General features: G+C 37.4%; 1 protein-coding gene and 1 long non-coding RNA gene across 2 annotated transcripts in view; one reads left to right on the top strand and one right to left on the bottom strand.

Moving 5' to 3' along the window:
- Positions 1 to 20,359, bottom strand: part of LOC121430611 (E3 ubiquitin-protein ligase MIB1-like) — a 173,522-nt gene extending 153,163 nt beyond the window's left edge. The window contains exons 1-9 of the mRNA XM_041627929.1: positions 19,976 to 20,359; positions 12,291 to 12,462; positions 11,773 to 12,007; positions 10,895 to 10,961; positions 10,389 to 10,522; positions 9,267 to 9,343; positions 7,187 to 7,376; positions 5,845 to 5,986; positions 3,815 to 3,948 (exon numbers count right to left, since the gene is read on the bottom strand). Coding sequence (XP_041483863.1) covers positions 3,815 to 3,948; positions 5,845 to 5,986; positions 7,187 to 7,376; positions 9,267 to 9,343; positions 10,389 to 10,522; positions 10,895 to 10,961; positions 11,773 to 12,007; positions 12,291 to 12,462; positions 19,976 to 20,213 — 1,389 coding nt within the window. The 5' untranslated portion in view covers positions 20,214 to 20,359. The remainder of the gene's footprint in view (positions 1 to 3,814; positions 3,949 to 5,844; positions 5,987 to 7,186; positions 7,377 to 9,266; positions 9,344 to 10,388; positions 10,523 to 10,894; positions 10,962 to 11,772; positions 12,008 to 12,290; positions 12,463 to 19,975) is intronic.
- A 3,301-nt stretch (positions 20,360 to 23,660) lies between these two features.
- Positions 23,661 to 28,000, top strand: LOC121431467. Its single transcript, XR_005972124.1, has 4 exons — positions 23,661 to 24,066; positions 26,199 to 26,354; positions 27,140 to 27,209; positions 27,807 to 28,000. It is a non-coding gene; the product is annotated as an uncharacterized LOC121431467 (long non-coding RNA).

Consider the following 28,000-nt stretch of genomic DNA (forward strand, 5'->3'; position numbering starts at 1 on the left):
CATGGTTACTCTTATGTCCACTTTTTATGAACTAGACCAATAAACTTACAGAGATATGATGGTTATTCAACAAAAAACCCCAACATGGCCAAAGTTCACTGACCTTACATGACCTTTGACCTTGATCATGTGACCTGAAACTCGCACAGGATGTTCAGTGATACTTGATTACTCTTATGTACAAGTTTCATGAATCAGATCCATAAACTTTCAAAGTTATGATGGTAATTCAACAGATACATCCAATTCGGAGAAAGTTCATTGACCTTTGACCTTGGTCATGTGACCTGAAACGCGCACAGGATGTTCAGTGATACTTGATTACTCTAATGTCCAAGTTTAATGAACTAGACCAATAAACTTTCAAAGTTATGATGGTAATTCAACAGACACCCCTGATTCGGCCAAAGTTCATTGACCCTAAATGACCTTTGACCTTAATCATTAGACCTGAAACTTGCACAAAATGTTCAGTGATGCTTGATTACTATTATGTCCAAGTTTCATGAATCAGATCCATAAACTTTCAAAGTTATGATGGGAATTCAACAGATATCCCCAATTCGGCCAAAGTTCATTGACCCTAAATGACCTTTGACCTTGGTCATGTGACGTGAAACTCATGCAGGATGTTCAGTGATACTTGATTAACCTTATGTCCAAGTTTCATGAACTAGGTCCATATATTTTCCAAGTTATGATGACATTTCAAAAACTTAACCTCAGGTTAAGATTTCGATGTTGATTCCTCCAACATGGTCTAAGTTCATTGACCCTAAATGACCTTTGACCTTGGTCATGTGACATGAAACTCTAATAGGATGTTCAGTAATACTTGATTAACCTTATGGCCAAGTTTCATTAACTAGGTCCATACACTTTTTAAGTTATGACGTCATTTCAAAAACTTAACCTCAGGTTAAGATTTGATGTTGACGCCGCCGCCGTCAGAAAAGCGGCGCCTATAGTCTCACTCTGCTTCGCAGGTGAGACAAAAACAAAAGAAATAGTGAGTGAGTGACATCATCGACTCTCTCATTTGGATGTAACTGGCTCGCTCATATAACTATTTTGTTAAAAATAAGCGAAACTTTGAAATTTCATAACTTTCTTATTTCACATCCGATTTTGATGAAATTTTCAGCATTGTGCTTGTCTGATTTTTCTCTATTGATTCAAATCAACATTTTTTCTGAGGTGGACTTGACCTTTAAAGAAACCAATAAAAGATAGAGATTTTAAAACAAAGAAATACATTATAAATTACAAACAAAGAAATACATAAGAATTTGGAAACACGGATGGAAACAAGAATATTATCCAACAAAATAGCCTAAAAGGTGTCAGTTGAAAAATAATTTCCATTTTTTATAGTGGATTGTGATAACATCAGTGCAAGGTGCAAAATTTTGTATACTTTGCCCTAATTAATATTCATGACACTTTTATGAAATACTATGTGACCTGTAAACAATTATGCAAATGATTTGCATACATATATGATTTGTTATCAGTAGAGTTACAAAAACCAGATATACATGCCATTCATGATTGCTCTTGAGTTTGCTGAATCATAAGTCACATCTAATAAATTACTTTGAAACATTCAACTTTCTGGCTGCTAATGAATATTCATTTATCTCTAATTTGCATAAGTATTTTCACTTTTTGATGATATAATGTCAAAATATAAAGTAAATATCACTATCAATATGTGAAATTCGGAATTTCAAGAAAAATTAGCATATGCGCATAATTAATTACTATTATAATCTAATAATTATACAATTTCAATACAGTTGAGTGAGCTGTCTTTTAGATTACATGACTGACTACTAACATGCTTGATTCCATTGCATTTTCTCAAAAAATGGGTGAAAAACTACAAAAAAATGAAAATTCCCTTAAAAAATTTGAATATTTGCATAATTAATTAGATAAATAAAAAAATGATAATAAATATCACAAATTTGACAACGCATTCTTGTAAAATACATGATGAGACACCCACACACCAAACTTGGTCGCAATCGGTCGATAAATGGCCGAGATCTGAGGGGGGACCTAATAGGCCCCTCCCCCCCGGGCTATGCAATTTCAAAATAGCCCGGGCTATATAGGATTAAACCTACTGATATCCTTCAAGCCAATTGGCTGATAGTAAATTTGTTATTGAAATTGTGCATTTGTTATTATAACGCGTCTTTACGAAATGGAAACCTTGGATTCTTTTTATTGACAATTCAGACTACAGTGTGTTTGGTCTTAGAGGTTTATTTAAAGGTATTGTTTAACTTTGTGAGCAGCTGATTTAAAAAATTCTCAAACCAAGATGAAACATGTGTACAAGTGCCTGTATTAGAACTAATAAACCCTGAAAACAACCATTATTGAGAATGAAAAGCTAAAACTACAAGGCAAACCCCGATTTTGTAATTAGGCGTCTTATAGACACCTGAATAGTACACATAAGTGTATGGGATGAAATTAAGATGGTGTTTCCGGTCACTTTATATTACAATTTTTGAAGCACTAAATAATCATTTTCGAACGCAATTTTTTTTTCTGGGCCTTATTTTTGGAACATATCGCAGACACAGGTGACAAGTGTGACCTTCTAGCTCAGATTTTTAAAAAGTCAAACCAATGTTAACCAATCACTTTAACTTCTGCCCTCATTGTTTAACTAGAGTAACATACAATGAGTAGACTGCTAACTTTTACTCATGTTGCATTGCATTCAAAATACACAGAGTGAATGAACTCTATTGTTTGTACATGTTCACATACACACAATGGTGATGGGTGCATCACATTGTACAGTTTACACACAAAGCTTTTCTTTACAATAAACCAGGCAAAATACATTTTTTTAAGGGGCTACTCTTAATCTGGGCTAATCTGAAATATTGGATAAACTTAGCCATAACATTGCTGTAAAAGGGGGTTTCCAGGGCCTCTTTTTTAGTTTCCTGGGATTTTTGAGCATTTGGGGGACTAAACGCCCAATGCCCCTATGGTATTTTTTCCCCTGCGATAAACCAATCAAAAGTTAATGTGAGTTGATTAGCAAAGTCCATGCAAAACCCCTCTTATGGTTACATCCCAAATCAATGTGGTACAGGAGTGACTGGGACTATAAGGCCCGTATTCTGAGATCGGGTTTAACTTAAACTCAGGTTTAAAGTTGTGGTTTAAGTTTGGAAAGCCAATTGCTACATAAATCACTAATTGTAAAGATATCATAATCAGCTCATTCGGCTCTCAAATCATTCATAATTGTCTAGGAAGTATGAATTAATGATTGTCTTCACCATCGATGAATCAGGAAAGAGCACAGTGAAAAATTAGAAACATACAACTTAATAAAAATTTTGACACTTTTGGCTTCCCATAATATTAGAACAGAGTTAGACCATGGTCTAAGTTAAACCTGACTTCAGAATATGGGCCTAAAAGTTTATACTATTTCTTAGGCGCCAATTATTTAGTTGCCTATTCCATGGCACACTATATATTACCCTGGCTTTAGCTCCAGCTGCTAAAGGCGTCTGGTGCATTCAAGGAATTGATCCTGCTGGGCACCCATTCACCTCACCTGGGTCGAGTGCAAAACAATGTGGGTAAATTTCTAGCTGAAGGAAAACACGCCATGGCTGGGATTCGAACCCACGTCCCTCTGATTGAAAGACGTGAGTCGTAACCACTAGACCACGATGTACAGCCAGCGCAGGTTCATCATACCATGCTACAAAGAAATTGTTGACCAGTGATCATGGCAAATGTAAACAAGTATGAGAGACAGAATCCTTACATTTGCCTCAGGTCGCTGTAAGATCTCTTCACATTTGTGGGCGTCGCCGTTAGCTGCTGCCTTGACCAACTCCTCATTGACATCGCCACTGATATGAGTCTCAAAGAGTTTCTTGAGCAGGGCTGATAACCTCTCTGAAATATAAACATTGTTCAATTTAACATGTTAAAGATAAATACTGAAAACAACAGAAACAACAATTGAAACAATAAAATAGATAAATAATATAGCATCTGTATAGCGCACGTATCCACCTTGCTAGGTGCTCAAGGCGCTCATATATTGCCCCAGCTAAGCTAGTCTACTGATTTCGGTGTGCACATTTTTTTTGGAGAAATTACTTCCTGCTGGTACCCATTTACCTCACCTAGGTTGAGTGCAGCACAATGTGGGTAAATTTCTTGCTGAAGGAAAACATGCCATGGCTTGGAATCGAACCCACATCCTTCAGATTCAAAGAGAAGTGTCTTAACCACTAGACCAGCGCTTCTCAACCTTTTTTACTCGAGAACCACTTCAACTCTCAAATTTTTTTCGAGGCCCACCTATCAAAATTTTAAGAAAGCGATATGACTACTTGTCTCAACTCAAAGATAGACAATGATTATAATGGGCATATTAGTGCGTAGCCTGGCCTTTGAGCACCTCCTCCAAACATATAAAACTATGACAACATAACAAATTAATAACAAGAATGCTGTATACCTTCAACATTCGACACACATTGCTTATGATTTTGCATCACTGACAGTCATGATGAATCCAAATTAATGTATCCAGGGTCATATTTTCTTACAGTTACATTCATACCCTTTTTACACATGCTAAAATTTCTTTAACCCCTTACTATAGGTGGGGCTAAATTGCCATTTAGCCCCACCTATAGTACGGGGTTAAGCTTAGCCCACTTTCTTTTTACACAGCATTTTTGCAAAGTGGGCTAACCCCACCTATAGTACTGGATTATTTGGCCCTGCAAAAAAGCAGGGTTATCCCAGCAATTGCGGTGCTAAGAGCGAAAGTACGGGTTAAGATCGCTAGTGTAAAACCAAAGTGGGCTAAGCGCTCCCATTCATGCACCGCAACAGAGCCGGCCCTGTTGTCCAATCAGAGGTAAGCATAATGAATATTTATGAACAGCGAACACGGCGATGAGAAAAAGTGCGCGCCATAAGTCAGCGAGTTGGAATTCGTCTTTTAATACTTTCCTCAACGACGCTAGTGAATATTCATGAGCTACTACTAGTCCAGGATTAGCAGGTTTCCTGTGTGAAAGCAAGCATTTCTTATCCGGGGTTAGCAATAAGGCATGTATGAAAAGGAAAAAAAATAGTATATGGTTATCAGAGACTTTTCAATTTGTTTCCTCCCTCGCCCTTTTTAAATCACTTTAAAAAAGGGTCCATTTTGACGAAAGTATGTTTTCGTGAAATTTGAATACAAAGGCCTGAAGCACGGTCGAAACAAACAGTTCAAGAACTAAGTGCATTCGCAAAGGTCCGGTAAATGGGCGACAACTAAATTCTACGCAATATGCATACATTATTATTATTATTATTATTATTCATTTGGCGTCACCTGTGCCTGGGAGGCGAAAAGCGAACTGAATCACTGTGACCCGCAGGTCTCTCCTCCCGATATAACTGATTGGGGGGAATGGCAGGTGGACCACTACACCGGGGTTTCCCCCTACATGATAAAGTTCACGTCAAAGTTAGATCGAAACCATCATAACCTGTATGCATATTGCAACATGCATAAAGCATGCTTTACCTTTGTTTGACCCACGTAGACCGATCAAACATAACATATTTGGGCTGTCGGAGAAGTCAAGGTCTGTGAAACATACTATATTTTTCCCCCATATTCAGATTCAGAACCACTAGACTTAGACCCGCGCAAATCTTTTTTATGATGCACTCAGCACAAATCACACAAAATCATGAGTAACTTTACAGTTTTATGAACCCACAACCAGTAATACTTGCAGATGACAACCAAATCTCTACACGTTTTTGATAAAATTTCACCTGAAGAGTTTCCTAATCCGGCCGAGTCTGAAGCGACCTTGGTGACAGCAGTAGGGTTATACGTCCAGGATGTTCCACAAACCTCAATCTTGAGGTCGTTGTCATGGTAAATCTGCTGAACACGACCAATCTTCCCTAAAGTCTATGAGAGAGTGACGGTGAGAGAGAAAGAGAAATAAAATATTGTTGACATCTATTGCTTATGAAGCTTTTTTTTTTAATCAGACACCAATGAAGAGGAATGTTATGTAATAAATTCATCACAACACACCAGGTTAATATTTAACCAGCTGAGTTGTAAAGACTTTGTGAGAAGACACAAAACTACTACTTGATAACCCAGCTTAATTTCTGCTTGAATTCCAAATGTATTTCTGCACAAAGCTACTGCTTGATATTCAGTTGATTTTTTGCACTTCAACGCATGCTCAAATTCCCAATGTACATACACTTCTGCACAAAAACTAGTGCTAGAAATCATTGTAAATTCAAGATATCATAAATAGGAATAAGTGATATCATAAATTTCAATTTGTGATATCACAAATTGAAATCTTGATGTCTTAAATTTGAATTAAGATATCCCAAATAGAATTTGTGATATTAATACAATTTTCAATTTGTGTAATCACAAATTTGAATTCTTGATATCAGAAACTGGGTTAAAGTGCTAAACCAATGGGACTTTCCGACTTTGTGAAATCACAAATCAAATTTTTTATATCAGAAAATAAATTTGTGGTATACGAAAATTGATTTTGTGACATCTGAAATTACGTTAAATAGACAACGAAACAGGTTGGCATACAGGAGAGAGTTATTCATGTGTGACTTTACAAATCTTGGTTGAGGATCTCCATAGCATTAATAATCTTGACATATAAATCCTCATAACTATCTTATCGTTTGTCTAATTGCTCTCAAACTTTTACTGAACTTATTCTTCAACTTCTCTGTTTCACGGAAGCTTTCTTGTACCACAAGTTTCATTAATTCTGTTAATAGGGAATTTTTGCACTGCGTCGTACAACGGATTCAAGAATACAGAAAATGTACCCAAAATGCCTGTCAAATGACAAAGAACAGCTATTGAGGTCTTTGTCGAAAACTGGTGAACCAGATTAGCAGTTTCCTTTTAAGTTATGGAGCTGACGAAAATTGCAAGGATGTTGTTTATCCCAAGTCTAGGATGTATCTGCTGCTTCGATTCCCCAATTTTCGACCAAGACTTCCTGGTAGCTTTCTGTCTTGAGGGGCATTTGACAATGGAGTTTTTATGTTCTTGAGTCCGTCCTGCGTTGTGGAGCAAGAACTCTTGAAAGAAATGCTCCCTTGGACTTACCGGTAGCATGGCCTCTGCCCACTCTCCATGCCCACGTTGTAGGATCTTCATTCGTTCCAGTTCACTGCAGATCTGGACCAGGTCTCCAATCTGGAACTGGGAAGCCACGGCAGGGTCGTTGGTCCGGACTGACATGTTGGCAGCTGTTGTAGGGTTCACCTTGGTCAATACAGCAGGATTGAATGTCCACCTATCACATAGAGAAAGAGAGAGAGTGAGAGAATGTAAAGTGGTTTCTATTGTTATGTTACATGAAAAAGCTGTGGTGTAGTGGTTCTGAATCTCGCCCTGTAAAAAGGGGTCATGTGTTCGAATCCCAAAACCATCTAGCGTCCTTAGCCAAAGTGTTAATCCACACTTTGCCACTCTTGACCCAATTGCTACATTGGTACCTGGTAGGATGTGAAAATCATTGTAGCTTGTCCAGTAATGGCGAATGACTGGAATACTTTTAAAGGAGTGGAGTGTGCATACAATGAGTGCATGAATTACTGATTGAATCTGACAACCGGGGTAATAATATAACTGTAAAGCACTTAGACACGTCGTTCTGATAAAGCGGTATATAAAAAGTGGATTATAATTATAATTATTATTACATTTGTGGACAGGCAATGTGGAGAAGCAGACCTTGATTATTGATGTGACAATCCTTGAAATGACCCGAATCCTAAAAAAAATAAATGTGAGAGATTGAAGGTTCTGGGAAAGCTGCCCTAGGAGGACAACTCCCTCAGTAATTGTGATTTCCATTGGGGAGTTGCAGTTTTATCAGGTTCAACAAGTGATGGTCTATTTGAGATGCCTATCAACAAGAAGAATGTATACTTCTAAAAATGCATTTATTCCATCTTTAGCCTACAGGAATCAAAATGATTTTGATGAGTATCTTTGATAGGTGATATCAAGAACAAGTTACCACTCATGCCTCACAAACAGCACCCCTGGAAACTATAAACTTCTCTAAAATGTAAAATTCCAAATATTTTGTTTTCTGAAAATATGCAAAACTGTGAGAGATTTCGATTGCTTATTTCAAATGAAATTTATTATTAGTATAGCTAAGAATATCAATGTCAATTTGTGAATAATCCTAAGGTCGTGTTACATGTGTATACATGGACAGTGGATAATTTTAAATGAAGTTTAAAAACAATTACATTCTTCCAAAGAACTTACAATTTCAATCTATCCCTTTTCACTAAATATGGGTATACATTGGTCAATAATTTTGTCTAAATTCAGAGGGGGAAAAAATCATATATCATATACAGGGCACAAATGGAAAGTCAAACATTATACAAGACAACAAGAACACACTTGTCGAAAGGTTGAGTTTGGCTGGTCCCTTTCAAGACCAACATATAACCCAAAAAAGATACAGGTACCATGAAACCACTACACTCTTCTCCTTGAAGGAAACCTTCAGAACTTACAACTGCCAGTTAGTGCCACATCAAAGACAGATCAAGTCCATGTCAGTTCAATTAAATTCATAATTTATTTCAATCAATCAATCATAAAAATACAGGTATATACAAAGTAGGTAGAAACTTGGGATTGGGAGCCCCTAGAAGTTTTCATTAAAAAAAACTTGTGGGTGGGACACCACCATGGTACAATCAAATGTAATTAATATAATACATACATAAAGAGTGAAAAACAAATAACATTGAAATACAATTTTAAAAAAAAGAAAGAAACAATGGGCTAACATAGGGGAAATAAACAAACGGAGGACACCAGTACTTTTTGATAAACGAGTGCATAATTCATCAATATAAGGTTTCCAGGATAGAAATTCATTGATCTTGATACCTAAAAAATTTATATTTGATACCTGGGAAATAATCTTGCCATCCATAATAACTGGAGGAATGTCATTACCAATTTTTTTAGTTTGTGTTTCAAATAGTACAAATATAGTTTTTTCAAGGTTCAGTGACAGTTTATTGCATTGAAGCCAGACAACGACTTTACGAAGTTCAATATTTATATATTCAATATTTATGGTCTGGCTATGAGCATCAACAATTATGCTCGTTGAATTCAACAAATGAAGGAAAACTGGACTACTTGCCTATTTCCGCTAGGATAAGAAACAACCACATCATGGTCTTCATCTATTCCGACAACTGTACCAGTAGTACCCAATGTCTGGATGGAAACAAAACAAATCATAATTAATTGCTAATTTATCATTGCATCCTTTATTCAAATCATTTTCTGCTAAGGTTTAAGGATGAAACACCACTATTCATTCAATATTTCGCTAGGAATTTAAAGGGGTACTCCGGGCTGAAAATATTAATATCTAAATAAATGGAGTAAAGTTCACAGAGCAAAATGCTGAAAATTTCATCAAAATCGGATTACAAATAGCAAAGTTATTGAATTTTTAAATTTAGCAATATTGTGTGAAAATACATGTAGTTATATGCATGTCATCATGAATATTCATTAGGTGGGCTGATGATGTCACATCCCCACTTTCATTTTTCTCATGTTATTACATGAAATCATAATTGTTAAATTTTTTCATACATGTGTGAATAATAAGTCTCCTTTATAATGAAATGAGTTGCAGCAATGAATATCTAGACTAATGCACTAAAAATCAGTTGTCAGTTTTTTAGTTCTTTGTAGAAAAAATGTGAATTAACCAAATTTTATATGAAAAAATACAAAAGAACAGGTGGGGATATGACATCATTAATTTGCTCATTGAATATTCATTGATGACATGCCTAGAACTATTTTCACCGGAATAATGCAAATTTTAAAATGCCATAACTTTGTTATTCCTTCTCCGATTTTGATCAAATTTTAAGCGTTTTGTTTGATTTTTCTCTATTTGTTTAAATCATATCATTTTCAGCCCGGAACACCCATTTAAGTAGAATCCCCACATCCAGAAAAATTCCAATGATTTTAATCCTCTCTTTTCATCACCTTTGCAAAAAAGTGTCATATGGTACACGTATAAGTGCATTTTACTTGTCAGAGTTGATCCGTTTTTCTCTACTTTAATGTTCTTCTCTGTACAATGACGGTTAGGATTATCCAATAGTAGTGACTTATACATGTATACTGTATCATCTTAAAGCTGAGAATCTCTCATTCATTCATTCATTTTTTTATTCATTTTTTTATTCATTATTTTTTTTGAGGGGGAGGGGGGTTCTGGCACCTGGAACCTCACCTCAAACATTCCATCTGTCCATCCCCCATGGCCATGCTGCAATGTCTGGACTATCTCCAGGTCCAGGTCTACGTTCACCTGGTCTCCGAGCGAGAACAGACCATGCACTCCTCGACTTCCTGGTCCTTGCTCACCTGGTTAAAAACATGTAAGAAATAAAATAAAATGTTTTAGAAAGAAAAAACATTAATTCAGTTTGAAAGATTTCTTTTATGGATTTACCCCGCAATGGATAAAAAAAGACCAAATCTAATAAATTAGCTTCATGCATTCGTTATTTTTCTTCGAAGAGTACCCCTTCCCCTAGAAAATGTTTCATTGTACTCAACCGCCCCCCCTCCCGTTCCCCTTTATAATTTTACAACAAACTTTTTAAAAAACATGAAACGCGATTTATAAATTTAACATTTCACATCCTTACGGAATAATGCACTCAAGGAAGTGTAATACTAGTTTTACTTTGCCGCACAATTTCCTAACAAGATTAAAATGATTAAAGCTCTTACCAAGGTTTGGAAGATGATCTCTGTAGAAGTAGCCTCCTTTTGCATCACTCACCACCTTCAAATCACTCTGGTCAGAAAAAAATATATATAGGATATAGACCCTCTAAATAAATACTTGTGGATTAATTATCACCTTCATGACTGACAACCATCACCTCTATTATCATCACCACCACCACCACCACCATTGTCATCATCATTATCATCGTCTCCATCATCATCATAATCATCATCATCACCGTCATAATCGTCATCACCACCACCATCATCTCCATCATCATCATAATCATCATCACCATCATAATCATTATCAACACCACCATCATCATCATCATCACCATCATAATCATCATCATCACTACCACCACCACAATCATCATCATAATCATCATCACCACCACCATCATCATCATAATCATCATCACCACCAACCTCATCATCATCATCACCACCACCACCACCATCATCATCATAATCATCATCATCACCACCACCACCACCACCATAATCACCATCATCATCATCATCTTCATCATCATCATCACCATCACCACCACCACAACCACCACCACCAACCTTATCATCATCATCAGGTACATGTATGTGCGACTTTAGGAACAACTGGTGATCCTTTCTTGTGGTAAATGATATACCGTACTACAAATTCTCATGGGTGTTGATATAGCTAAGGATCACCCGGTGTTTGTAAAGTGGCTTGTAACTTATAAATAGCTTTATGAGACACACACCAAGAATGGCACTGCCAAATCCTGCATACAGAGAAGTAAATGACACCACTTTTGTTAACTACCTAATATACAAAGGCCTAGTAACCTAATCATAGACAAATAATTGACTATATAATATAATCTGCATACCATCCCCTCATATCCAACTCTGTACAAGTTTTTGGCTCCGTTGTCCCAGATGACATAGGCAGCACTCCGGGGGCTTGTGGCGCTCCAATCCTGAACCTCTGTGACCTTTCCTCGCCTTGACATGCCGCCATCCTGGTCCTCCCACTCCCAGTCAACCCCACGAACTACCCGAGCGCCGGGATAGATACCCCTGGCCATGATCTTCTTGCTTTTGCGACGTGGTTCGAGTACAACCCTGAGAAAAAAAGGTTCAAGAAAATTAATAATCAAGAGTCTGGTCTCGCTTCATCCCTAGCATTAGTACAGACAGTTGCTCACAAAAAAAATTAATATTACTGGGAATAATTTGCCCAATTAGAGACTCTGAGTCCACATATATGCGGGCTGGAATCTATGGAAAACGTGTGTTAGGGCAAAATCATTCAGTCTGAAACGGGTTAAAGCAATAGGGTACAAGTTTTTACACATATAGCCTGTTGTCCCACTCACATAACCTAAGTCTATTCTTCACACTTTACCTTTCACTATTCGGAGTGTTGATGCGGTAGAAACGATGTCTGAGATGATGTTTATCACCGTGGTAACAGACAGAGCAAAGGTCGTAGTTCGGGCACTCTGCGCACTTCCAACGCATGCCATATATAGGCTGCATTCGGCAAGTATCACACATGGACCCATCATGCTTGATTCCTGTGACAATGTTGGAAAAAAGAGATTCTTGACATTAGAATAAGCCCAGTGATTACATGAAATTCCTACTCTTGAATCCACAAGGGAGAAACTCTATGCCAACTCTTCAGAATATCAATTAGATAAGAAATTACAATGTGAATAACCAAATGGCTGACCCAAATGCTTTCTTACGAGACAAACAAGTTAACAAAAGTTTTTCGCTAAGTCACTCAATCAAGAAATAAACAATGAATTTACATTAGAACACATCCCATTAATATTCTGTAATGGTTGTTAACTCTGAACTCTGCCTTATTTTTCCAACTATTTGGAGAGCAGAGTTGGCTCAGTCGGTAAAGCGTCTGCCCGTCGAACCAAAGATTGTGGGTTCGAGTCCACCCCGGGTGGATGACTGAAGCCAGTGCATTGTGTCTAAACGTCTCTCCCATGTTTCATAGATGCAGGCGATGTTACAGTGGAAAACACTCTGTCCCTTGGATAGGACGTTAAATGGAGACCCTGTGTAGAGGAGAATCACCACCTTTGCACATTAAGAACCCACTGCACTATTCGAATAAGAGTGAGGTGGTCCACCTGCATTCCCCCCAACCAGTTACATCATAACAACAACATAACAACTCTAACAACTATGCAAACTTTCCTCCCTGTTTTTTCTTTCTTTTTTTTCCCCTTTCTTTACCTTTACCTTTTACCAGAGATTCTTGAAGACTGTGGAGGATCCCAGCAGTCAGGCTTCCACTACTGTGCCATTCTTGTTTTTACAATTAACACTACCCATGGATCAGTCAAAGGACTGGAGTAAAGGGATTTATTTTTTATCTCTTGTTCAGTCCAATTCCAGTGTATGTGGTCATTAACGAAGCCATGGTGATAGTCAGGTGCTTTGCGATTCAAATTTTAAATCACTAGATAGATTTCAATATCCTCACATAGCTCAACAAAAGGATATCATTTAAAGGTCAAGTCAACCTCAGAAAAATGTTGATTTGAATCAAAAGAGAAAAATCAGACAAGCACAATGCTGAAAATTTCATCAAAATCGGATGTAAAATAAGAAAGTTATGACATTTCAAAGTTTCGCTTATTTTTAACAAAATAGTTATATGAACGAGGGAGTTATATCCAAATGAGAGATATTTCTTTTGTTTGCATTATACAATATTTCCATTTTTTTACGAATTTGATTAGGACCTCCTTGCCTGAAGCACAAAATTAAAAATAATGGAATTCCACGTGTTCAGGGAGGAATGAAACTTCATTTCACATGACAATGATGAGAAAATAAAAATATTTCATATTTCATATAATAAAATGCAAAAGAAATAATGAGTGAGTGATGTCATCAGTTCCCTCATTTGAATACCAACCGAGATGTGCATATAACTGTTTTGTGAAATGAAGCGAAACTTTAAATCCCATAACTTTCTTATTTTACATTTGATTTTGTTTAAATTTTCAATGCTATGCTTGTTGAATTTTTCTCTTTTTATTCAAATCAAGTTTTTGTTGGGGTGGACTTGTCCTTTAAGCTATTTGCAGCAAACACTGATTTCAAGAGAAAGTCTATAAAGCAGTGGGTCCAAACTTCCAAAGTCCATACTTGGCGACAGCACGCAAATCGCGTGATTTGCGTGCTGTCCCAAAGCGGAAGACAAAGAAATCAAGATGGTGCCGTAAGCTCTTCCCATCTTTTCATAACAAATCTCTTGTTTTTTTAATGAATTCTTCTTTAAAAATGAAATCAATATCGCAGAAATGCAGAGCTACCAAGTCTCACGCATTATGCGTGAGACTCAAGCATTTTGGACTCTTGTTCATCCTCTCAAATCTCTTTCTCACGCAATTCACAGAAAATCTCACGCATAGCTGGTCTTTGAACTTGGCATCTCTGGAAATGTTGGAAATGAAGTTGGACCCCATACAAAGCAATGCCCCCACAGTCGCCCTGCAATTCTAGCCAGCACACTCAATGCCTCATTCAGAATGCACCTAGAGGGCACTTTTGCAACATACCTACCCCATGTACATGTTTTAGGGCTAGATCTTTTAGAGGGAAAGTAGAATTCTCGGGGGCGAAAGTTTCTTGTTTTGTACCCCACGTACGTGCAAAGCGCCAACTTAATGTGTTCCGCCATTTTGCTTGTTGGTTGCCGATAAAATGCGCATTTTCAGATTTTTTTACGCTCAGTCATTATCCATGACTGAAACATTGACCAATCAAAAAATAAGATTCTATAAGAAATATGAATATTCATATACGAAAGTATAAACGTAGATAATTCAGTTTTATGTGAAATTTAAACACAATTCTTCAAAATTGGGTTAGTTTTATGTCTGTAAAATGACCCTTAAAACCAAACTTTTTTTTCGAAAAAATAAGGGTTTTCCCAAGTTGTCATGGTAACATGCTCGGAATTACAAAAGCTTAGCAAACACTTTATTTCAGTGATCGAGGATGTATTTGTTTACGGTATACGTCTACATAAGGTATGACATTTTTTTCCAGACCATGGATGAACTTTCAAAAAGAGATATTTTAGGCAAGTTTTTATGATTTCCGGCAATTTTCTGACACAGGCATTTAGAAGACGTAATTTTTACAGAATTAGAAGAAGACATCATGGATTTTCCTAATTATCACGACGGATATGCAACTTACTTGTAAATAAATCAAACAAAGTCTATGATTCATTTTCGATAATTCAAAAAGAGACATTCAAGTCTCTGATTGAGAGCCGCAGATTGAACATTCGCACGGCGCAATGGTAACGTTTTCGCCGAATTCGTCGGGGCGAAAACACCAAGCGAGCCGTCCCACTCACCAGTCCCGAACGCTGCGCTGTATGTTTGATGATATATCTGGTGCCATTTCGTGCTTATACATTTGTTTTTTCTACAATACCACTATCTCATTAAAATTATTTGTCATGATAACATTTGAAATATTATCGTTTAATGGCCCAAAGGATCGACTGTAATAAAATACACTTTGAAATATTGTCAGAGAGTGATTAGTTAGGTGATGTTTATGGTCAGAATTTAGTCATGGCTTCGGGTGAACTTACGCGAACGCGGTCACTTGCTCACGGGGCGAGTCGGCCTGGCCCTTTGGTGGAAGGCCGTTAGGTGCAGTGCAGCAAGAGCAGAGTTGGGAGTTCAGTAAAAATACTTTGAAATAAGTAATCTGCAACTATTTTTTTGTCTTACTCTTTTCCCTTTAGATTAATTAGATAAGAGATTAAAATTCTAAAAGTTTAAATCCAATTTTAGACAGTGGCATAACAAAGAGTGGTGCTTTATAATTATGGGGGGGGGGGGTCTTGCATGCCCCCAATTCAGAAAAAAGAGGAAAAGGAAAGATCAATCATGCGAAATTGTTCAATTGGATTTTTGTAACAAAAACATCAAAATTATGCTCAATTGCTCATGTCGGTTGCAACTTACTAAATACTTTTTAAATTTTGCCTGATCGATACACCATATCGTATAACCCTTAATTTTTTCGCTCGTTACGCCACTGACAAAGTGATATAACAGCTAGTTTATGCCAACATTTGGTTGCGGGATCAAAGCATCAGTTATAGCTAAACATTTATACTTTATGCCTGTTCAACTTCAAATACAGATTTAGGCCTGCATTTACGAGATGTTTTTAAGATCTATGGGTGCCTTTATTATTTTCAATTAAAACAATTATTAATTATGTATTAATTTAGTATTAACCTCCATGATACATTTTACTGTGTTAAATCATGCCATTTCTTTTATATTAAGCCCTTGTAAAATCATGCTCAGTAGCAGACCCCCCATATATAAACACAATAAAAATGTATATAAAATGAATTGACCCACCCCCCCTGCTTCCTTATCGAGGACAAAATGAAAATAAAAATAATTGACCGCCCCCTTTGACGAGGCAGCTGTCGGTGGCATGATGTCTTTGATCTTTTTGCGTGTAAAAATAATACTGAAGAAATATAGGGGCACTCTAAGTGTCCCCCATGAAAATCGATCTGGATCTGCAAGTGCATGGGGCTGAGCCCTCTCCAATGTCATAGCTACACCATGGCTCCGTAACACAAAGATTAGCGATCAATTGCTAAATGAATTGGCTAATCAAGATCAATGTTACACGCGCATTTGTCGCAAAATACTGACTAAGAACCAATCAGAAGCGTTCTTTCATATTTGCTATTCATCGCAAACCTTTGTGTTACGGAGTCTATATCTTTACGTTCTAGCTCTCATATTTTTCAGCTCCCTGATTTTTTTGGAAGAAAAAAAAACAAGGCGAAAGAAAAGAGTGAAATAAATCCAATACGATTAATCACAATTTGAGTTGTTTGAAAGAATTATACTTATCAGATAAACTGAATTAAATTCTACAATGATGAAGAATATTAAACAGCAATCTTGATAAATTCTGTGGGTTTTTTTCAAAATCAGAACCAATTAACCTTTTTCTGATTTTTCTGTCACTTTCCACATTTTGAAGAAAAAAATTAAGTTGTTCATCGACGGACTGTACAGTGTACTGCATGATGAAACTGTATCCCCACTGGGTCCTCTTAACTCCCCCCCCCCCTCTCCCCCCACCATAAAGCGCCTTGCTCATTTCTCTTATCTCACCTTGACCTTAATTAGTTAATCTTAACGATTTGGCGGTACTGTCAAACGTGACTGGTCGCCATCATAGCTTCATCCCAACAAACACGGAACAAACAATCACAACAATATTCTGTTGTTCGACCCAACATCATTCCGTTCAATACGCGTAAGGCCATACGTGGGCATGCACAAACAACGTGGGTTCTCAAAAACTGACCCGCGTTTGGACTGAAATTGTGATTAAAATAAAAATGTCATAAATATCACAAAAATATGGGTGTAATAACGGATATTTGATTAACGGAAAAACATCAATCGCTTATTCATAAGAATTCCGGAAAAGATTTGAACGAGGTTTTTATCAATGGTAATCAAGAGGAATTAGTGTATAGATGAATGGCGCTCAACGTTAGCCGGGTGAGGGCGCGCGCCAAATTTGGCCAGAATCTGGCAAAATGGCGTCGCCCTTTAAGCTGACGTTGGGTCTATGGCTCGTGCATGTACGTGACCCGTATGTGGGGAAATATAGGTAGGAGTAGGTATGTTGCAAAAGCGCCCTCTAGGTGCATTCTGAATGAGGCATTGAGTGTGCTGGCTAGAATTGCAGGGCGACTGTGGAGGCATTGCTTTGTATTGTTTTTGTATGTCCAAGGAAAAGTTATTCCCCATTGCATCATTGTTTTTACGTAGTTGAATGTTTATGGCAGCTATATAGACTTGAAAAAATTCTCACTTGCTAATCTTGCGACTCTGTGTGCTACTGGAACTTTGGCCTTGCTTTCAACCTCTTGCTATTCACATTTACAGGTATCATACCACTCTAAAATGTATTCATTCCGATAGAGCAACATTTAAACTATATTGTGGTGAAATTTGAATGAAATCTACTGACGCTAAAGATGTTTTTTATGTCCCTGTTTCAGCGGCGTCTGTTATTTTGGGGAGTGTTTTGGGGCACTTCCATGTGCAAATGCATGCGCATTTCTGTTTTCTATTAGTGCACCTTGGTCCCAGTTAAGATCACAACTTTTGGCTTAAAAAACAAAGAAATACATAAGAATTGAATAGGCGATTTATATGACCTTAAAACTGCAATAACTTTCTTATTTCTGGAGCTATTGAGATGAGGTGTTAAATTAAAGGTCTTGATGAGCTCTAAATGATGCCATGAAGAAAACACCTTATTTCTGAGATTTATTGTTTTTGCAACATACCTAGTAGGAGTACCGGGCGTTAGTGGGGAGTGACCATACGTACAGTATATGACTTTCACTCCCCAGGCTACATGTGGCTGAATAAAGCGCTGCTGTATGATTAAGTGAACGGTTTCCACCATCACGATAATGCCTAGACCAAAAGCTTCGGTCTCTGTTTTGTTGGTTGTTCAGCTGAACTCTGTTGGCTTCACTCACCAAATACATTATACAGAGACCGAAGTTCTAGTGCGATCTGTACAGGGGACTCAATGGCAATATGTTTATGTACTTAAGATCGGATAAAATGGGGAAGTGAATTTGCGCGACAGCCGAGGTTACTCACTGTTTTTGTTCCTTTCAACTTCATTTTTCTCAGTTTTTTGGCAATTAATGCCAAGTCCAAGAGGGAATATAAATTTGCATTTTGGTCGCGTTAATTTTCAAAATTTTTATTCATTAAAGACAAAAACTGAAGAGCCCCGACAGGGGGATTTTGCATTGCAAGTCCCCTAATGGTGGCTGCACGCCACTCACACATTGTACGAGGTTAGTATGTACTAACCTCGTACAATAGACTGTGTTTGACCCTGGATTTCGAAGTAGTCGGCAAACATCGCTTCATTGCTGAAGTAATATTTGCCGAAGCTCCTTCTCGCTACGCACCGGGGCTCTTGCCGGTAAGTAGCAAGAGTTTTTTTAATATAAAATAATAATAAAATAATAATCCGATAAAAAAAAGCACATTTTGCTTACCTCGGCCTCGAAAGTGACTTCGCTTGTCTCTTCCACGGAAATACAAGGAAGCCCGTTGGTGGCGCTAATAATTTCACAACCTTGATTCAGCTCCTCGGTAATTTTATAACTGTATCTAAATTCTTTGAATGCGCAATCCTCATGATTAATTTACTAATTATGGGCACCAATTAATGAAATGCCTTCAAAAAACATAATTAATGATTATTATTGGTGATGATAACACTCATTTGCATTAATTTAAAAAGATGACTGATAAAAAAAAAATGAAAATAATATACGTGCCTGGAAAGAAACCAGCAGTACAAGCTTTGACGAACGTCAATAATACGTATACGGTGTACCAAAGTCTATACTGTATATACAATGAAAAGATTGGACACTTCACGGACTTTGCGTAATGCCTTGCGTCGATATGCGTGTAAAATAGTGTAGGTGCCTATTCTTTCCCTTGTCGTGTCTTTGATATGAATATAAATCGCGCGCCCTCTTCAGGAGAAAATTGATATCAACGCTGACTGATTTCTATCTCCGTAAAATCTTCACTAAAGATCAAGAAAATATACATATTTTTAGAAAGAAACTTCAAGGAGAAGTCACGGAAGGATCTAAATGATTCGGTAAGTGTCATAGCAGGATGTGGAATGTTTATTTAAACAAAATATTTTATGTGGGCAAAAGCCCACTGTATTTTCGAAGTGTAGTGGTGTGTCGCGTGCGTATGACTGATAATCCTTCACTCGCGAGACGATATGAACCCATGCCATGGGTGGCTGCACGCTAGCGAGCCGTCTGTGTACGAGGAGAATTTTTTTTTAAATGTTACAAAACTCCTCGAAACAGACGGCTGCCAGCTGTCTAGATAATGTCATATTTGGTGGTCATTTAAATAAGATTATGTACGAACTCATTTCGAAACCGATACAACAACTGACATTTGTTTCTAATCTTACCCGTCGGTGCACTGTCCAAAATACGCAGATCGTAGGCCCCAGCGCAGCGGTAGTTGGCCGCCGTGCCGTTGTCCCACACCACCACCACTTCTTCCGGGGACTCGAAGGAGCGAACCGTACCGACATGGCCCTCGCCGCCGTCCTGTTTCCCCCATTTCCAGTCAAGTCCTCTCGTAACTCTTGCCCCAACTCCCTCCATCATATTGATACGAATGTTCCTGTTCCCTCTAGACTCCATTTTTGCGATTTAGTTTCACAAAAGTGAAGCTACATCAAACAAAAATGAGCTGTCGGGAGCATCTCCGGTCTCTCGATCGCGAGATGGAGAATTTCCAAATTTGTACAGGAGAAAGTGCAACAACCGATTATTTCTACCTTCGCGCCATGTGTAGATATGCAGAGATTTTATTGTACAGAACAAGAAGGTTGCAAACAAACACTCAGATATATTTTGATGCTTGTTTATTTTTGGGCTCATTATGACTTGTGATAGATTTCGTTCCTTAAAAATAACTTGGCATAAACTGTATAATTGATAATTGATCAATTACCTAATTCATTACATTTTTTTTTACTAATTGTAATCATAGTTTTTAACGGGGAAAGTAATTGTAATTAAATTGAAAAAAATGTAATTGACTTCAGTTACTGTCGATTACTTTAATTACATTCAATTGCTTTATAACAAACTTACGTAAATTATGATTTAATTTCATAATCTTTTTTCATGTCGACTGCTTCAGCCTCAAAGAGAGTAACTGGCAGATTCCGTGCTCTCGAATCTAAACCTTCATCCTGTCAGTTTCTCTATAACTTAAATTATGTTGAAACAGGTGGAAATATGTACAGAGTAAAAATTGGTTTTGGACTTTCGGTTATGAATTTTCTAGAAATTAATTAAAATTGTAATTTGAAAAAATAATTGGTAAATGTAATTTAATTGAAAAGTACTTGTAATTGCATGAACTTCTCTTTAATTTCCTCTTATGATAGTAATTGAAAAAAGTAATTGAGCCAAACCCTGCTCACTCGGAGAAAAAGACTGAGCTATGATAGAACTTTGAAATCGTAATTAGGCCTACTGTCTTGTCGAAATTTAATGATTCTCATATTCAATGTATTTGGAGAGTCTTCATTGTTTCTTATGTAGAATAAATACATGTAGTTTGATCATGCGTGACTAACAATATTTGGTTTTCCTTTATCAAATCTCAAACTTACCACAAGTCGGCAGGCATGTAAATTTGAGGGGGCTTCCAAATATATATTGACTTGGATGACATACTCATATCAGCTCTTGTTGATTTCAAAAGTTGTGACGATCTTGAATTTTATATGAGACACAAACATTTCTAGAGTATGCTCACTTTGGGACTTTTTACATGGTTAACTTATTGTTGGTATTGAGCAGAGCAGTCACAATTTTATTGAAATTAAATTTTTCTGATTATTGATGATGAGTCACCGCTGACCCTGAAACTTTGCTCAACAAGAGGGTCTCCATGCAAAGACTATCTCATATAAAGAGGACATGCAGGAGATATTAATGCTTTATAGGCTGTACATTCAGACCCCTAAAGGTCAAGTCCACCCCAGAAAAACTTTGTTTTGAATAAGAAGAGAAAAATCAAACTAGCATAACGCTGAAAATTTCATCATAATCGGATGTAAAATAAGAAAGTTATGACATTTTAAACTTTCGCTTATTTTTTCACAAAACAGTTATATGCACAACTCAGTGACATGCAAATGAGACAGACGAATCCCTCACTCACTACTTATTTTGTTTTTTATTGTTTGAATTATACAATATTTAATTTTTTACAGATTTGACAATAAGGACCAACTTGACAGTATTGAACAGTGCTAATTCCAGATGTTCAGGGAGGAATTAATAGTTGTTTCACTCGACAACGAGTAGAAAAATTAGAATATTCCATATTTCACTTAATAAAATACAAAGAAATAGTAAGTGGGTGATGTCATCAGTCTCCTCTTTTGCATATCGACCAGGATGTGCACTGTTTTGTGAAATTAAGTGAAGCTTTAAAATGTCATAACACATCCGATTTTATGAAATTTTCAGTGTTATGCTTGTTGGATTTTTCTCTTTTTATTAAAATCAACTTTTCGTTAGGGTGGACTTGTCCTTTAAGGTAGGGAAATATAATATAGGGGTATATTTCTAGCCTTATTTTGGCTAAGGAGCTTTTGTCCTGATTGCGACCGCTATTGCTTCATACGCAGTGTTTTCTGCTTTCCGCCTTTCTTCCCGTTCGTTATTTTCAATCATCGGCAGCCCGGTCGACGTGTTGTTTAGTTTGTTTTTTTTTGGCCCTTTTTCTTCATGTTCCAATATTAACTCATTCTATTCTACCCTCATTTCCTGTTTGCCACTTTGACGTATTTTGATTAATTTCCCTTTCTTACTAATTATGCTAATGTAGTAGTATTTTGGGGAGGATTTGTGCTTTGTAATAATGTTCTTCTTTCCTTCCTTTTCCAACTTTCCTTCCGTCTTCCGTCTTCCGTCTTCCCTTTTTTTCTTTCAAGTTCAAGTTTCACTGAGTTATTTCATTTCTCAACTCAATGATACAACATAGGAAATGATTACAAAGATATAATTTTCTTTTCTTTTCACTTTGTCCCTATCCTTTCTCTTTTAACCCCTTTACCTTTTTTGTTTAATGAAGTTCATGATGTTGATGATGATGAAGGGGTCTTGTATAGCGCCGGTATTCTCCTCTCCTGGGCGCTCTTGTCGATATCTAAAAATAGGCCATGGCACCTTCATGAAGAAAAGCAGCATAGCGCCATCTCTAGTTTAAAACATTATAGGTAATGAACTGACAATTTGGATCGTGATATTTTAGTTCTGAGGAATTTATATCCAATTGATGGTTTCAATAAACTTCTGACATCTCTGTTATGTTAGTCCAACCCAAATGTTGTCTAGAGCAGGTAGAATTGAAAATACTTAAATGTCAAGTCCACCCTAGAAAAAGGTTGATTTGAAAAAAATAAAGAAAAATCAAACTAGCATAACGCTTAAAAATTCCATCCAAATTCGGGTGCAAAATAAGAGTTATATTTTCAAGTTTCGCTTATTTTTCACAAAACAGTGATATGAACAACTCAGTGACATGAGATGTATTGGGTGCAATATCTTCTTGATGACAGATATACTTCGACATGGAAATATATTGAGTTGTCTTTTTGGAATCTTTTCATCAAGATTCAAATATTCTTTGGAAAGCATATGCCCCTGAATGTGTAAGATCTCTGGGATGTACACAACTTGCTGATTCTTTATACGCACCTGGTATATATATCGAGAACAAGCCACTTTTGATATCTTTGTCAATCATTATGGTTTAACAGATTGATTCGTTCCAAATCCAAACAATATTTTTATTATGGTACATGGTATGATACCAATGTTCACATGATATCAGATTTGCTTAATCCACCCCTCCCTGGCCATAAATTGTTTGAAGAACTTATTTTGGATTTTAATATACCTCGTTCTGACAGAAGAAAATTTAATTTTCTAATCCAAAATATCCCTAAAGACTGGCTTATTCCCAATCTTCAAAAAGCTGATGACAATGATGATGTTCATCAATTGATAGGTATTAACAAATTACCCAGCTACACTGAAAAGATAACTTTGTCACAAGGCCCGATTAATTCGTCAATCGGGGTAAAATAATTTGTTTTGCGATATAACTGTGAAATGACAAACTCATGGTAGTAACATAACAAATTGATCGAGCACTATTACAAAGTTTCAACTGGTGTTGACAAAAACAAACTTGCGCATGACTGATTTATTTGCGTGACGACTCTTCACAACCGTATTTGACAAATCCTCTTCGCGGTCAATGTAGAAATGACGAGTTTAAGTCGGCCATAACGAATTATATTACAAATTATTTGCTGAAAAACAAATCAATTTGTTGAGGCAAAATGCATGACAAATTTAGCTCCTGAAGACAGTTCGGGACACCCCGCACATAATCAGCGTCTTCGAATCACTCGCCGGTCGCCGTGATTTTGCTGCGAAGCAAGGCTTGGGTAGATCGTAAAAGGTAAACTTTTATACTAAAAAAATAAATTAAATGATTAATTAATGCATTTGATTGTAGTATATTACTTTGGAGATAACTATTGTATGAAATTCTATAATAGTGAAGTGTTTTTCACCGAAATATTAGTAAATTGAGTATGCATACCTGCATGCTCACGGCTACCTCGAGCGAAGTTCGTGCAGACTTCACTACCGGTACTACACTCCCGTCTCCACCTACCCGAAAGTACCGGTACGTGGAGTGTAGTGTACCGGTAGTGAAGTGGAGTGAAACCTGCACGAACTTCGCTCGAGGTAGCACACGGCGGGACGGGCATCCCATGCACAATGACAATACAATGTAGGCCTAATAAGCTTATAAAATGCGATTGACTCCAACAATGTCGAATGCGTGTACAATGTATACCGTACTGTGTGTGTCATGTGTGTCTTGCCTGGTCTTGACCGAGTGTCCTGTACTCACGTACGTGTAGACTATCTAGGCTAGTTTCACCAGTCTAGTAATACGAGGTAGGCCTAGGCCTTTTTAGGGCCTAACTTACATGTTTTATGTTAAACTTAGACTTGGTCTTAGACAATCGCTATGTTTCGAAAAAAGTAGGCCTATTATGGGACTAGGCCTAAGTAAATGTAATATCATAGGCTAGGCCCTACCTGTTATCAGTCAATATTTGTACTCAAATTCAATAAGTAGCAATAAGGAGAGACCTGTCTGGACTGCAGACTGTTTGCTACACTCATGTCTCATGACAGTCAATAGTGTTGGCCCAGGCCTAACTTACTTACCGTGTTTACACATTGACTCGGCTCGGGTGTTGAATCCGCGAGCCGGGTTGAACACTGCGAAGAAGGGATCAGAGATCGCGTTTATACGTACATATAAAAAGGCGAGTTCAACACGGCTCGCGGATCTCGAACGGAAGAATTATGACGTCGCAAATTAAACGCTGGAAATTCACTGCTGGAATCGAATCTTGTCCGTGCGAACAACAACAATGCCAAAAGTGAAAGCGCGCGCAGTGACCTGGTCAAGAGAGTTCGACACGGCTTTCTGTTTACACACGAAAAAATTGCCGAGTCTGACTCGGCTCGCGGGTTGAAACCTACGATTTTGGCGGATCAAAAAAGCCGTGTTCGACACGGCTCGCGGATCACACTGATCGCGTTTACACAGCGTAAAATTGCCGTGTTGAGCACGGCTCGCGTGTCGAACCCCCGAGCCGTGTCACTTACCGTGTTTACACAGGGACACGGCTCGAGGGTTCGACAAGCGAGCCGTGTCGAACACGGCAATTTTATGCTGTGTAAACGCGATCACTGTGATCCTCTAGCCGTGTCGAACACGGCTTTTTCGATCCGCCAAAATCGTAGGTTTCAACCCGCGAGCCGAGTCAGACTCGGCAATTTTTTCGTGTGTAAACAGAAAGCCGTGTCGAACTCTCTTGACCTAGGTCACTGTGTGCGCTTTCACTTTTGGCATTGTTGTTCGCACGGACAAGATTCGATTCCGGCGGTGAATTTCCCGCCTTTAATTTGCGACGTCATAATTCTTCTTCCGTTCGAGATCCGCGAGCCGTGTTGAACTCGCCTTTTTATATGTACGTATAAACGCGATCACAGCATGCCCTCTTCGCAGCGTTCGACCCTGCTTGAGGATTCAACACTCGAGCCGAGTCATGTGTAAACACGGTCTGTGTAAACACGGTATTACTTACTGACTACATGTACCATATGATTGCCAGGCCTTTTGACATGGCCTTGGCCTACATGTATCTACAAATTAATCCGACTTTGCACATTCCTCTGGGGCAATTTACACATAAACTAGCATAGTTCGCTTAGATTTCGATTTGCGATGTTCACTGTCGCAAGCCACATGAACCCTACCAAAGATGGTAGGGTTTATGATTACAATTTTATAAAATTAATGCCTGAAGTAGTCTAAACAAGATCTGTACAGGAGTGTGTTTGTGGTTATAAGCTAGCTGATTTACAGGCTGAAGCTGTATCTTTCTTGTCAGTAAAATTATAAATCCAATCAGCCTGTCACTATAAACACCAATAAGTTAACATGTTCAACAACACCAGCATTAATCTAGTGAACAGGGGTCATGATGTTTTTCATATTTTCAGTTTCTTGCAGAGTTTCGCAGGATTCATGGTGAGGACCTAATCACACTGTTCAACCAAGGACTACAAAGACTGGCAGAACCCCTTTCTAGACTTCACAAAGATAGATGCAAATGAGCCAAGAAAGATGTGACAGTTTACTTCCCGGAAGCTAAGAAGGTATTCTGTTATTCGGATTTTTTTAATTTGTAACATCACACATTAAAACCCCAAATTGTTATACAATGGAAAAATAATTTGTAACATTATTCTCTTATTACAATGGATAATTATCTCTTCATTCCAGGGTGCCACACATGACAAAAGGAAACTGTAAATACACTTTAAGAATTGAAGTTCGAACCCCTTCAGGCAACCAACTTTATGCTGACAAAGGCATGCAACCATTTTACACTCGCACTTGGTCTAGTCACTTGATGTAAAATGGATGTGTAATATCAATGTCCAACAATTCATGAGTTTGTCTCATGCCTGCCTAAAAGTGTTTAACTCCTGTCCATTTGTGGTCATTTTTGAAGCCGACATTCTGAGATAATTCTTCATTGAATTTGGGTTTTTTCTTTTCTATCTTTCAATAATTTGAGCATTAATAGACAGCTGTTAGTTATGAAGCATGTTGGTATTTAAATTTAGAATCGTTGGCAGGGCCAGAATTTGGTGCGAATTGATTCGCTGATAGGTTCTTGTAGACAACTTTATGTGTGAATCAAACTTGATTCTTGCAAGCTGGTATGAGAATGAAGGCAGGAAGCTATTCATTAGTTTTGAGCAAAATTACAGCTCAGAACTTCAGTCCCTTCAATTCATTCATGATCTAAAGATTGCGGTGGTAACATGGTGGTATAATCAATGTTGGATTCCAACTTGCAGAATACAAGCTTCTGTTTTGATTTAAAAACATGGTGCATTTTTTAAATTATTGACATTTCTTAATCTGATTCCAGAAATTGCCATACAGATTCTACCAACCTTTTTCAAGGAAGACCTGGTGATATATTCATCTCAAGTGACAAGGTATGGTACCGCATAACCAGTTAGAAGTAATTTTACAACATTGACATAGACTAGATTATAAGTTTCATAAAGCCAAAACCTAAGAATCATATTTTAGCATTCTTTTGCACTCCGCTCTACAACTTTAGACTGCTGAGCCAACTGGTGGGTTGTGTTTATGACAAAGTACACTGGTATTATGTGATCAGGTACTTAAGATTTACATGCATGCTATGTGTGATGTGTGATAACACAACATTCCAGTCAGCCCACTATCATGCAGTTGCAAATTACAGCACCAAACAAAGCTGAATACATTCTGAGTGGTGGAATTTTGTTAGTTTTGCATTCTATCAGAGTGATTTATTTGCCAAAAATATTGTTACATCTTATTAATGTTATTTGAATAATAATTGAAAGAGAAATATTTCAATCCAAGTAGGGTGAAAAATATTGTGTGTTGCTTGCTTAGAAATCTTATCGTTTTTGACTCCGCCTGCCCATCCATTGTCCCATAATGGTGGGCCAAGTTTCTTAAAAAAACAAACATATTTCTTGTTGAGAAGCTAAACCACATGCATTGAATAAGAAACCCTTGTTATTGTTTTTCATTGACAGGTTGATACGAAGCCCATGTACATACGTGTATCCTGCAATCAAGAGGAATCATATGAGCTTGTTCTGGAGGAGCAAAGAGTCTGTCAAGTCCAGGATAAAGTGCATGCATTGGCTTGTTAAGTAGCTGGTTTTTATTTTTCATTCAGCCTATGGCTGTGAGCCATCAGTCATGAAAATTTGTGAGTTGCCAACTT

The sequence above is a fragment of the Lytechinus variegatus genome, chromosome 17, assembly GCF_018143015.1.
Source record: "Lytechinus variegatus isolate NC3 chromosome 17, Lvar_3.0, whole genome shotgun sequence".
NCBI classification, from domain to species: Eukaryota; Metazoa; Echinodermata; class Echinoidea; order Temnopleuroida; family Toxopneustidae; genus Lytechinus; species Lytechinus variegatus.